The sequence below is a fragment of the Anas platyrhynchos genome, chromosome 3, assembly GCF_047663525.1.
Source record: "Anas platyrhynchos isolate ZD024472 breed Pekin duck chromosome 3, IASCAAS_PekinDuck_T2T, whole genome shotgun sequence".
Lineage (NCBI taxonomy): Eukaryota > Metazoa > Chordata > Aves > Anseriformes > Anatidae > Anas > Anas platyrhynchos.
This window is the reverse complement of record NC_092589.1, coordinates 69,102,073-69,115,081: the sequence shown is the minus strand read 5'-3', so window position 1 is coordinate 69,115,081 and position 13,009 is coordinate 69,102,073. Positions and strand designations below refer to the sequence as shown.

Sequence of the window (13,009 nt, the reverse complement as noted above, 5' to 3'; positions counted from 1 at the left end):
TTGAGTACAGATACAGCTACACAAATTTGTAGCTTAGTACACTGTTTCAAGCACTGTTTTCCTCAAGTAATCACACGGGGCAGGGGAGGGGGTGATGGCAGATACATCCTACCATGATATTGCTTGAAGACAAATGAATACTTCACATTGGTCTGGTCTATGAACAGCAAAGTCTCTACAACTCACCACAGTTCTGTTTCGTACTTTAAAAAAAATGCTTAGATTTCTTAACAGGTAGGAAACATATTCAGAATGTATTTTGCTCTTTGGTTTGTTCTGCATAATTAATTACATTATGATATGGCAGAAATAATGAAAATGACCCTAAAAAATTGGTCTTGTTGAAGTATTTAGTGCTCAGGAGATTGTGACATGGATTTTAGGATCTCCTGAGTCATATCTATATCCACTTGTACCTAATGAGCGCCTCACCTCCAGGCCTAGGATCTGGGAGGTAGCATCCAGTGTTGCAGTACTGTGACTGATAAGAGTGCAGTAAAAGTCACTATGCAAGATTGTCACATTTTATACAGATCCATCACTGGTACTTCTCACACACATACACACAGTAACTTTTGATCAAAAACAAGTTGCTTACCTGCACATCTGAGCTAATCAGCTTCTAAGAACAGAGACTCATCAAACAATGACCCATTAATTCCATTTAATTAGTTCTGTTTCTTTAGCCAGAAAGCTAATTATATTTAGTGGGATCTGAAAACATGACTTAAAATGATTTATATTAACTGCCTAACACACAAACAGTTCCTTAATATAAAAATATACATATATATAGAGAGAGAATGCAAGAGTACGTAAATGCACCTAGTATCTTTGTGTAAAGCATTTTTGTTACCTAGAGTGTTTGTGGTAGGTAGGTACTGGCTGATTCTGAAGGTATCATAACAGTGCTCTTGTCTTTCTGTGCATTTAAACAGTAATATATGTCTCATATTCCTGATTTTAATTATAGTACCATTACCATCCTCCTTGACTCAAGAAGATAGTCACAATTCAGAGTCTATGATTTCTTTTGCTGGTAAGAAGCTGGTGCTGGAACAAGGTATCTTTGTATACGGAGGACACAACTGGAAGGAAACAATAAGACACCATTTCATTGCTGAAAGCTCTAAGGTTTTTCAGTCAACCTTTGGCCCAGAAGTTCTTGCCAACAAGTTTTTCTCCCCAGCCTGTACAGCATTTTGCTGCCAGCAATTTTGTGGCACTTTTTGCAGCCCTGCCCACATTTTGTTTATGTATGTCCTTTTTGATGAGATGGCAAAAGTTTGCATTTTGGAAAAGGCCACTAATGTTTCTGCTACTTGGTTCCATGAAGCAATTCAGCTCTTTCTTATCTTTTCCTGTAATAATGAACAGCTGTCAGTTCACAGAGGTTAAATCTAACTAGCTGTACCAATTGTTTCAAAGAGAAGCCAACACCACAGGTTACAATGGCAGAATCTTTCTTTGGAACGTTACTGGCCACTTTGATACAAAATAGGACCTTTGGGTTTTATAAACTGAAGTTATCTGGGGAAATATTATCTCAGAAATAGCACCATTTACTAGCATGCTAGGAAAAACACTGGTCAAGGTTTGGGTGACATCCACAAGGTGGAGATGTAGAACATATTTGTTCTGATACATCTAGAGGTGTAGGTCTCAGGTGTAGGGGGTTTACAGGGAGCAAGCAGTACAATTCTGAAGAAGGGAAAGTACTTAAAAGTGTGTAAAACTATGCTGACTCTAGGAAAGGCGAAATAGTATCCACAAGTCAAATTACCCTTTATTGGCATGCACAGGTATCAAGTTTATACAGTAGCAAAAAGCTGTTGTATTTGCATTTTGTATGTAAAAATATCTAAATAAATATGGGTAACTCATGTTAGTTCATGTTAGTTCAAGTACTAAGCACTAGTACAGGACTCTGTCTCCAAAGGGACTTTCAAGAAATACACTGTTTTATTTCTAGAACTGTTTAGCAAGTGTGCTTGATATTAGACCGTAACAGAGAATAAAGTCAGGTAATGTCTCTTGGACAGCAAAGGAAGTGCTAAGGCATGAGAAAGTTCAATAGTGAAGTAAAGACAAGTGTTGGCTAACTACCCAGGCATTGTGGAAGGTGAGGTTTAGTGGGCTGAATGTGGTTAAAGTGGGGAGGAACAGAATGTCAAAACAAAAAAAAACAAGAGTTGGGGATATAGTAACTACACAGAAAAATGACATAATTCTGGTGGAATCACATAATTGTAAAATAATTTACTTTGTAAAGGTAAACCTGATGGTCATCAGGTTCAATACCCTACACAGAGCAGCTCGAAGCTAAATTCAAAGTCAAGTTGTTCGAGTACTTGTATGGCTGATTTTTTGAACATCTCCAAGAATCGAAATGCCACAGTCTGTCTGGACAACCCATTCCAGTGTTCAACCAAGATTTTTTTCCGTATATCTAATCAAAATTTTCCATGTTGGAACTTGTATCCATTATCTCACATCTTTTTACTGTGCACCTCCAAGAAAAATCTTACTCCATCTTTTCTATAACCACCCCTTAGGTACTTAAGACAGCAAATATATTGTCCCATTCTCCTTCCCCCTGGGTTACCCTTCTCTTCTTCACACTGAAAACCCTCCACTTTTTCAGCATCTCCTCTTACATCATGTGCTCCAACCACCTGACCATCGTGATGGAGCTCTGTTGCACTCCTTCCAATTTGTTAATGTCTTGTTCTGGAGAGCCCCAAACTGGATACGGTACTCTGTCTGCTGTCACAAAAATCAGCTTTCTGGCTCAACTCTTTACCAACACAGCCTGGGATGCTGTTGGCCTTCTCCACTGCAAGGACACATTGCTGACTCATGTCCACCAGGACTTGGAGTTTAATTTTTAGAAAGCAGCTTCCTATCCAGTCAGCTTCCAACCTGTACTGTTGCATGAGGTTATTCCATTCCAGGTATAGGAATGCAGATATATTTTTCTTAAACTTCATGAGGTTTCTGCCAGCCTATTTAGTCTTTCTGAATGGCAACACATCTACTGCTCCTCCCATGGGTTGTCTGCTGTGAACTTGCTATGTGTGCATTCCATCCCATCTTTCAGATAGTAAATGAAGACATAAAACACCAGCCAGTTGACAGAAGACTCAATCTGTTGATCACTACTTTTTGAGTATAGTTTTCCATCACCTTTGTGGATGGTCCTCAAATCCAATCCATATCTCTTCAATCTCTAAGGATCTTTTGGGAAATCATGTTGAAAGATTTGCTAAAGGCAAGACAGATTAGACTGCATCCTCTTGTCTATTCCTTCTCCTTTATTTACTGAACCAATCATCTCATCATAGAAGTCAATAAGTCTGGTCAGGTATGGTTTGCTCTTGATAAACGTGTGCTGGCTGTTCCCAGTCATTTCCTCATCATCCGTTTTCTGGAAATGGAACATTTGCTCCATAATCTTCCCAAAGTCCAGAGTAAGGCTGGCCAGGCTATAGTTCTTGCCCCATTTTGAAACTTAACATTGCATTTGTCTCTTTTCAGCCCACAGGGACCTCTTCCGATCACATCAACCTATAGAAGATCACAGTGGTTCCATTCTTTGATGAATCAGGTGTCACTAAATGAAGCCCTATGCCAAAGTTGCTCTTACCACTCTTTGCTTCACAGATCATAATGAATCACAGATCACAGCGTATTGTTTTATACTTTCTTTGTATTGGATATGCAATGTGTGAAAACAATGTTCACATATTTAAATTATATTAAAATTTGCTTGCCACAGCAAGAGATGTTGCAGTTTGTTTTCATGATATTTTTTCAAGAACTGCTGACAAAAGGGACATATGCCTTATGCATGCAAAGACACTTATAATTTAGTTATTCTGCAAACAAAATAATCTCATTATTCTATCCACAGTATTAGATTTGCCACACATCAGCAGCAAGCAAATTAGAATTTCCAGGATGCAACTCTCTAGACCATATTAATGTGGAAATCACTGAGTTCCTGTAGTTTTACTATTAGAATTGGTCTCCCACATACCACTTTTTGTACTAGGTATTTTGTTTTTTGATCAGTGTAATTTCATGTTTCATACTTTTTTTTAAAAACAGAGCCCAGACTAACATGCAGAGTTCTGCACAGCAGCAGTTATCTGTAAATCGCAGAGTAGAAAAAAACAGTTGGCTGTGTGAGCTTCCTAGTTTTCCCTGGACTGGAAAGAACAGAAGAGAATTGAGAAGGTAGCTTGTTGCCACTTTAGAATTTTCTGGATCTAGGATCTTGATGTTAATGTAAAATACAAGAGCTGCAAGATGTTGAAAGTGGACTTCTGCAGCTTGGCCTATCCTTCGTTTTGTTGTCCAGTTTCATGACTTTCATTGCTGTGACTATTTGAACTGTCTCAGCATGTAACAAATCATAGTACTCTCTTCAAACCCAGCCTGTGATATCTGCCACCTCATGTCAGTGATTTACTCAGCTCCCTATTTATTTGACTCTGCAGAGCCACTCTGAAGGGTGAATAACTCAGACAGATACATTATTAATCATTAAAGTTCAAAAGCTTTCAGAATATTAAGAGGACAAGAGGACTGAACATGTGGAGGGATGGGCTCTTAGGGGCAGATATTCAGAGAGCTGGAAATAAACCAATGCAAATTGTATGCTATCACGTCTTATTACTGCCCTGAAGATCTTTCAAATACAAAGGAACAAGGCTAATGCCAGAGTGGATTAGCAAAGTCTGATTGCATTTGGATCCTACAGAGATTTTTTGTTATAAGGTTATTTATGTTGTTTTGTCCAGCATTTGAATTGAATGAGTGGAAGTAATTTAACTTCTGTTCTCTTCCATCAATTTTTGCCTTCTCTTCTCTTACAGTGCAATCATGGAACACAAAGAGCTTTTGAAAGTTCCCTGGGATTGGCAAATAGGTAAGAAAACACTTTACCTCATTGAAGACCATTGCTGAAGGGAGGTGTGGAGACAACCCATCTTTGTGGAAGCAGACAGAAAATTTCATGGAAGCCAATGTTTGTGATTTTTCCACTGGTGTCTGCCAAAGGTTGAACCACTTGCCTCATAACCATTCTTAAATAATCTGTCCTCCCAATGTCATATTATGCTTTCCTTGCACCATTAGGTTAAGCACTGAAGAAGTGCTTATGAATGTCATAAGATAATTATTCAGACAGCCGTGAAGTAAAACAATAATAGGGTTCTGTTCTAAGATTCAGTGCAACACTGAGACAAATAAATGAGGTAGTCATGAAGAGCCAAACCTTTTCAATGAATGCCAAAGAAAGAAAATGGAACCTAACAAAAACTATAAAAGTTCTTGCAGTGCGTATTATAGCCCCATAAACTCATTTCCAAGGGGAGCATTTCTGTATGCAAACAGTTAATTGCTTTCCAAGTAGTCTTGGTGGAATATAGCAGATGTGTCTTTTAGACAAGTTTAGGTAGCATCAAGCACAATGAAGCTCTTATGGTGTTTTGCTATGCAGTGGATCGTATTTTCCTATTTCAGTTTCAAAGCTGAGTTTATGATGTAAGACTCCCTCCTAATTAGTCCAACAAATTATTTGCTTTAAAAGCAAATCAACATTTAGGAAACGGGAGGCCCTATAATCACTCCTTTAGTATTTACAACAATAGAAGAAATGAAAGAGTGCTAATAGCTGATACACATAGCGGGGGATTCAAGTTCTGGCAATCCATTGACAATAGCTTGTTACCTAGTCTCATAGTGAATGTCAAAATAACAGCTTAGAAGCGTGCAAAGGCAACTGATTATCTGGGAATCCCCAAGGACTGGAGATACAAGTTACAGGATACACCATTGTTTTCTTTAAACTTCCTTCACCATTTCCTCTTATCACCCTAAAGCTTAATCAAAAGAGTGCATCTTTCACAAAACATTCTATCTAGAAGTCTTGGATATTTGATGGTTGAGCTGTAAAACTAAATGACATCAATTTAACGTGTCTATGGAGAAACACGCTCAGCTGCATCCCGTAAGTGTATTGGCCTTCTTTAATCTGTGGTCATTAGCATAACTGCATCAGTGTTTGTTTATACTTCATGATAAGGAGCTCAGGGACATAATTAATCTAGTCCTGATGGAACTAGCAATGGTCATAGTGAATTAATCTACTAGACGTGTAAATGTCATATATACTTTCATGGGAGTTCTGTTGTAATAATATTAGTGAAATGTGCCGTTAAAATAAAGTCTTACTTGGTCTGTGATGACATTAAAATGTCATCAAAAGTTAGTCAGTAATTACAAAGAGCCCCTGCTCTTCAGTAGAAGAAGATCATCATAGCAAGAGCATCATAGATATGTACTTGTTTTGCTAAAATGATAATTGAAAGTGTGGTGTAGTTAAACACAGATAAAATGGCAACAATAATGTGTAGTTTTTTTGTTCTTCGCTGTCTTCTTACACATCTACTTGGTGTACTTTCCATTGCTTCCACAGTAATATAAGATTGTCAAGTAGTTATTGACAAATCTATGTCAGGGTGTTCACAGCCTTGTCCTGAATAGTTATCCACTGCGGCAGACTCAAGCCTGCAGTCCAGCAGAGTTAAATCATCAGCCTTCTGAATGGTAGTGATAAAGTCACAGCAGGCAACCTGATAAATAACTCAAGGTGGCCTGTTGCCATCTGCCATAATTGTGTCATTAAGAATGTATGAACTACGTTTCAGCTGATGTAAAATGCAAATGATTTTCAAATATTGAGATCTAAAGCCTATCTGTTATGTCTACCATGTTTAAAACAGACTGTGGCCCTCCTGGTTTTAATTTTGGAAATTCCCCTGGTACATTGTATCTTCTTTGCAGCTAGTATAAATCAGTGTAGCTCTGTTTAAATCCTTGAAGGTTTAAGTGCTGACAATCTGACCAAAAGGAGAATGATTGTACCATGCTGATTGAGTGGTTTCACTTGAGACCATGACACAGTTGTAGAATGACACATAAAATAATAACAAATAAACAAACATCAATTTTGTTTAAGAGAAAAGCCAGTTTGACTCTCCGAGGAAGTGTCCTTTGTTACAGAGGCTCTGAATGTTTTTGAATAGTTTTTATTCCAGGAAGACAATATACAAAAAATCATAGTGAATATATTTCATGCCAATGAAATAATAACTTTTGGAGTAAAAATGACAGGTCTAAAACATGCAAAATTCAACCAGCATGCTCAAGCAGCTAAAACAGAAGTTCCCCAGACATGTTAATTTTGGTGGTACTTTTTAGAGCAGTCCGTGGGAGAAGTTCATGCCCATTAGTGAAAAGATGGCCTGTCTTAAGATGGGTAAGGAGAGACTGAGGGACTGGGGCTTGTTCAGCCTCCAGAATAGAAAGCTTCAAAGAGCTTTCTATTCCACAAGGAGTTACCAAAAGGACAGAATCAGTGTCTTCATATTAGTGCGTGGCAGGATGCCATGGAAGGATGGAAGACAATGGGCAGAAATTTAAATATGAAAATCAGACTGAATGAAAGGGAAATCTTTTTTGAGAACAATCTGAGAACAGGCAGGCAGTAGAACAAGTTGCCCAGAGAGGTTGTCCAGGCTCCATGCTCAGCAGTTTCAAGATCAGGCTGAGCAAAGCCCTGCACAACTTGGTCTGATCTCACAGCTGAGCCTGGTATGAGCAAGGGTTGAACTAGAGACCTCCAAGCTCTCTTGTAGTCTGGATTGCCCTACAGACCTATGATCCTAAGTGCCCAGTTTAGACACTTATCAGGCATTCACACCTAGCAATGCAAAAGTGGTGACATTAGCCATCAGAATGAACACTGAAAGAAAAGATGGGATTTCTTTCACCAGCTTAGGTATCTGGAATATGAATATCTGATTTAGTTGAACAGACTCCCTTTATCATCAGCAGACATAAATAGGCATGACACAAATCATACTGTGCTAAAGTTGTTGTCTAAAAAAGGTCGGACAACCTGCACTGTAAAATTTCCAAAGCTCCTCATTGAGCACCGAACCTCAGTATATGTCCAGAGTTAGGTGCAATAAATCCCACCCACAATGGTCTTCATACACATCAAGACTTCATTTCAGGACAATATATTGAAGCATACAGTTCTGAATGATGAGTTTATCAGGCTTTAACACAGACCTGCTCACAAGCAGATCATTTCAAAAGAATCTTCTAACTTCCCACTTTGTTTCCTTCCCATATCTGCTCCAGGCCATGAGTACTGATGACTCAGTGTCTGGTTAGGCACAGGTGCCAGCACCTGGAACTTCAGCATTAGTGGTGATTCCCAAGGCTATTCTGAAAACTGGTCTTCTAGAAACAGTATCTGAAAATCATGTGATGTTGTTTCCAGCTTGCTTGTTGTTACTAGTAGATACCATCCAGCTGGTGGGTATTATACGTGTTTTAAGACGTAAATGAAATGCTGCTCTACAGTCACTTCTGATAGGACAGGTGCAGTTTAAGCAATTTTCCACTGGAACTGGAATACCCTTTGGAAAAGCAATCTGTGAAGTGCATGTAGCTGCCTGTCAAGGAATATGAACACCAAGACAGCACCATAATATAATACTAATAATTAAAAGCATAACCCATCAAAGCACCTGAATGTATCTATTAAATCCAGAATGATTAGAAGGGATTTGATGGGCCAGCTGGTGATTTGCAGACTTTACTTTGAGAATGTTGACTTGGAGTCCAGAATGGCTTTTGTGCCTGGCTTAATTTAAGGCTGGAAGAAAAGCTGACATAAAATGGTGAAATGTCTGCAAACAATTTCTTATTAATAACTGTGCTCCACTTGATGCAGTCATTGGCCTACTGCAGAAGAGTTGGAGAGCTGCATACAATAACTCTTTCAAGCACTGCTTAAGACTGATTCTGTTACTATCCACATGCACTCTGCACTTTAAAAATTTGCTACCTGTTAATAAAAGTAGTTTTTGCCATGGTTATCCATATTCTGAATATAAAACCAAATCCATTGTCATGTCATAGCAACTGATATATTGATACTTGCATTTCATGACTGCTATATTTGTTTCAGGTGCATGTACACTTCAGTTCAGATGCCTCTAATGGACTCAAATTATAACTGCTGATGTTATTTAGATGGCTTTTCTAAGTGGATCCACAAACAGACACAAATCATAAGGACTTTGGGTTTTGTTTTGTTTTGTTTTGTTTTGTTTTTTTCCTGCTAATTCCTTTCAGAACTTGGGCAATCAGTTTTTCTGCAACTTTTAGTCAATAACAACATGCTCTGAAGAGCTGCTGTGAGTCTAAATATAGGCTTGTGCATATATCAGCTGGGAATTCTGCAGCATACATCAGCCTAAGAATTATTGTTTGCATGAGAGCAGATGAGTGAAGTGTTTGCTGGTTTTTTAACTTCATATTGATTTATTTATCTTGGGATTTATCGAGCAATAACTGAAGGAATGAATTCCTTCCCACTAAGTTATTTAGTTTTTAAAATGAAATTAAATGTTTACTGTAATGTATTTTTATTATATTAGTGTCTAACAATCTAATTGCGTGAGGCACTTTGTAAACATGTAGCAAGAAATAGTCTCAGCTCCAGAAAGACTTATTAAGGAAGACAGACAAAAAATGGTAGAAGAACGGAGGTTCAAAACTGTGAAGTGATTTGTCAAGTTTGGGGGCAAAATAGACTACGACCTCTGTCACTTGAGTTCTGTTCTCATGCATTTATCCATCGGCTCATTAACTCCTGTGAAAGTACTTTTGCACTCATCCTGTGGGCCCATTCCTAGAAAATGTGTGCACCTTCCAACTCAGCTGAACACAGTTGGTGTTGGGGACAATCATCTTTAAAAGACTAGATTTAACATGTCCGAATACATTATTTCATCCAAATTTATGTTGGATGTAAGATATTCGTTAGCAACATAAGATGCTGATTTAAAACAGCACTGCTGTTATGGGAACCACAGAGAGGAGACTGCATGTCCACTGCTGTGTAGATACGGTTTTCACTGGTATTCATATGTATTTAGAATGGTGTTCTTGGTCTACATATACATATATATATATGCACATCTTAATAATTTGAATCTGTGTTTTCTAAAAAGGAATTCTTAATTTTTTCCTAAAAATGCAGCCTTCTTCCTAAAAACACAAGTCATTTCTGCAGGCTGTGGAAGATCACTCTTTGTTCTTGTTTCTCTTCCACAGGCTTGTTGTATGTCGGCTTTAGTGCCTGTATGTTTGGCCTCTACAGCTTTATGCCAGTGGTCATAAAGAAAACCAGTGCTACTGCTGTCAACCTCTCCTTACTCACAGCTGACCTGTACAGCCTATTCTGTGGATTATTCCTCTTCCACTACAAGGTACGTGGAAATGAGAGATGTGTATTACTTTATAATTAATTTTATACAATGTATAATATATATGTTGTGTGTGTATATATATATATATATATATATATATATATATATATATATATAAGATATTATTTCATCTTAAAAGATAAATAGCTTATTCAGTCTTGTTACGATTTTTAAGATTTTTGTACCTGTCCATAAACATTTGTATTACTAATTTCCTTTTACTGATCAGAGGGAACTTCTGGCTGCTGTGACCAGGGCAGTATCAGGAAGAGAAGGACTCTTCCAAAAATTCCCCAGAATTGTTTTGACCAGTAACAGGGCTGTTTCATTTCATGCTGGTTCTGAAATTATGTCTCATAACTGTTCATGAATTGCACCTTTCTAGTCAGCCAAACCAATGGCTCGCCTGTTAGTGTGAAAAAGTCAAAATGTGTGGCAGATTTGTGTTCAAGTTAAATTTTTATCTCTTAGGTCGTCTAATATTTAAAACATTGTGTTGTACAGGCAAACATTTGGTCTTCAGGAGCAAGGAACTGCACTGCATTATTCACAAACATCCCCTCAGTGGCCATCCTATGAAAATGGCATAAGGATGTTGGAGGCAACTGCTTTGTATCATCATTTATTCATATGAGGAAGGTTACTTGATAGCTAAAATGGTGGCCCTGAGAAGTGTTAGGTAAATGAAAGCCTTGCAATACTGATTAGCTAACCAAATCATATCAGATTTTGTGATACTAATGGCACCTGAATGAATCTGAAAGGGACAGAGAAAATTCAAAACCTGAGTCCAAAGCAAAATTATTTTTCCCCATTGTCTCTTACTTTCTTCAGACAGAAGAATAGCAAGTATAGAAACTGCAATTTAAATATTGCCTTCTGCTTTATAGATCTGACTCGTGGTGATTTGGTTCTGACCCACACTTCAAAGTATTTCAAAGTATTTCAAATTAGGTATTAGCTGAAAATTATTATTCCATATTAATAATATTATTTGATAGACACAGCAAATAGGTAGTATTAGTCCACCAAAAAAAAAAAAAGGTGGTGTTAGTCCAGTGTTTCTAAGAAAAATATTTATATTACACAATAAAAAAATTAAATTAAATAATTTAATTCTGAAAATAGTGCGTTTTTTTATTTATTTATTTGGCAAAATCAAACTTATTTAGAGGGTGTAACTCAAAAGGCAGCATGAGTTGGATGGGTTTCTACCTAGTGTTGCTCAAACATGACAAAAAAGGGCAATTTTGCAAACATAAACCTTAAACTTTAGGCACTTGAAGGTCAGAAGGTGAATAAAAGGTTTCAGTTTTTCCCTGTGTCTAATTGTTGTACATTAGAAGAAACGAGAAGGGCAAACTTCCAATCTCATTGACACTTTATCTTTCTAGTGTGTGTGCATGTCAGCTCTTGAGCACAGTGGCACATTGGCCTCCCTTTAAGAGCCCCTACTGAAAAAGTGCTCAGGAAGAGAAGGCTCACAGCTGGAAGCTTTTATGGTACAAAGCAAGGTTTCGTCATCTGTTCTGATAAAACCCTTGAGTTCCACCTCTGAAGTAGTCAGTGGTCTCCTCTGGCCCTTACTCCTCTGATTAGAAAGCTGAAAATCTTTCTCCCACAGTTCATCTTCTCAGATGAACTGTGGGAGATGCAGTCTCAGATGCAGTCTTCCTCAAAACTCTCATCAAACTCTCACTTCAGCCTATTTAATTTTCTGGTTTGTTTGTTGTTGTTTTTTCCTCCACTGCTTTCCTTGATGTTTTAGGACATCACTGCTCCAAGAGTCAGAAACCTTTATATCTCCAGTATAAATTTACTTGTGCCTAGTTTAGATCCACTCATTGTTTGTGCCAAGGGTATCCTTAGCATGAAGAATCCCTTCCTCTCCTTAGCATTTTACTCCATTGGTTCAACAGTAGAGAACAATTGTATCCCTCTCAGCCCCTACTTGCCTAGTCAGAGCAAGGCATCAGCTTTCATTCTTTCCTCCTGGGATGGGCAAGCTGCTCCCACGAGCACCTCTCTGTTTTCCTTTGCACCTTGGGAATTCATCCTTCCTGAGATAGGGCCTTCCACTCTAGAAGCAGCACAGGCCCTTCCAGCACCTCGTGCAATGCTCTTGTCTTTCCTTTTCTCCAGGACATGCTACCCCATAAATATTGATGCTGTATGTACTTTTCTCATCAATGGTTTTCTGTTGTGATGTGTATGCATCCTGCAATCCATATAACTCATGTGTGTCTATCCTCTGTTCTTCCCAGCCAAACTGCTGATAAGAGAAGACCTTTGTTAGGACTTTATGGAAAGACCTTTACCTGAAATGTAGTATCAACTTCCAGAGCAGTCTGTCTCTGTTCGTGCCTTTCAAACTCATATTATAGAAATTTGAAAAGAGAGTCTATATTCAGAGAACATCTAGATTTAAAAGCTTGTTTAATTATCTGGTTACTTCCTTCGCTAATATGTTTTTATCCTTGGTCAGATCACCTCCTCGTTTTCTTTCTCTTTAATATCAGGTATTGTTTAATGTGATGATGTGGAATTGTGAATATTGCACTCAATAATGAAGTCTAGTGTGTTAAGATTAAATGATCTAAATTTATTCCCCTCCTAAGCCTGTGTACTCTTCCTTGTTTTCTAGCTTCAGA

At 38.0% G+C, this 13,009-nt stretch overlaps 1 protein-coding gene across 6 annotated transcripts in view; it reads left to right on the top strand.

Moving 5' to 3' along the window:
* SLC35F1 (solute carrier family 35 member F1) overlaps positions 1-13,009 on the top strand; it is a 244,252-nt gene that overhangs the window by 208,145 nt on the left and 23,098 nt on the right. For 5 of the 6 annotated variants that reach the window (XM_038177344.2, XM_027454642.3, XM_038177346.2 and 2 more), the window contains 2 exons: positions 4,881-4,933; positions 10,204-10,358. In XM_038177344.2, the coding sequence (XP_038033272.1) occupies positions 4,881-4,933; positions 10,204-10,358 (208 nt within the window). Of the gene's footprint in view, positions 1-4,880; positions 4,934-10,203; positions 10,359-10,862; positions 11,389-13,009 lie in introns of those variants that run through there. The other variant, XM_027454643.3, reaches the window with a different exon arrangement.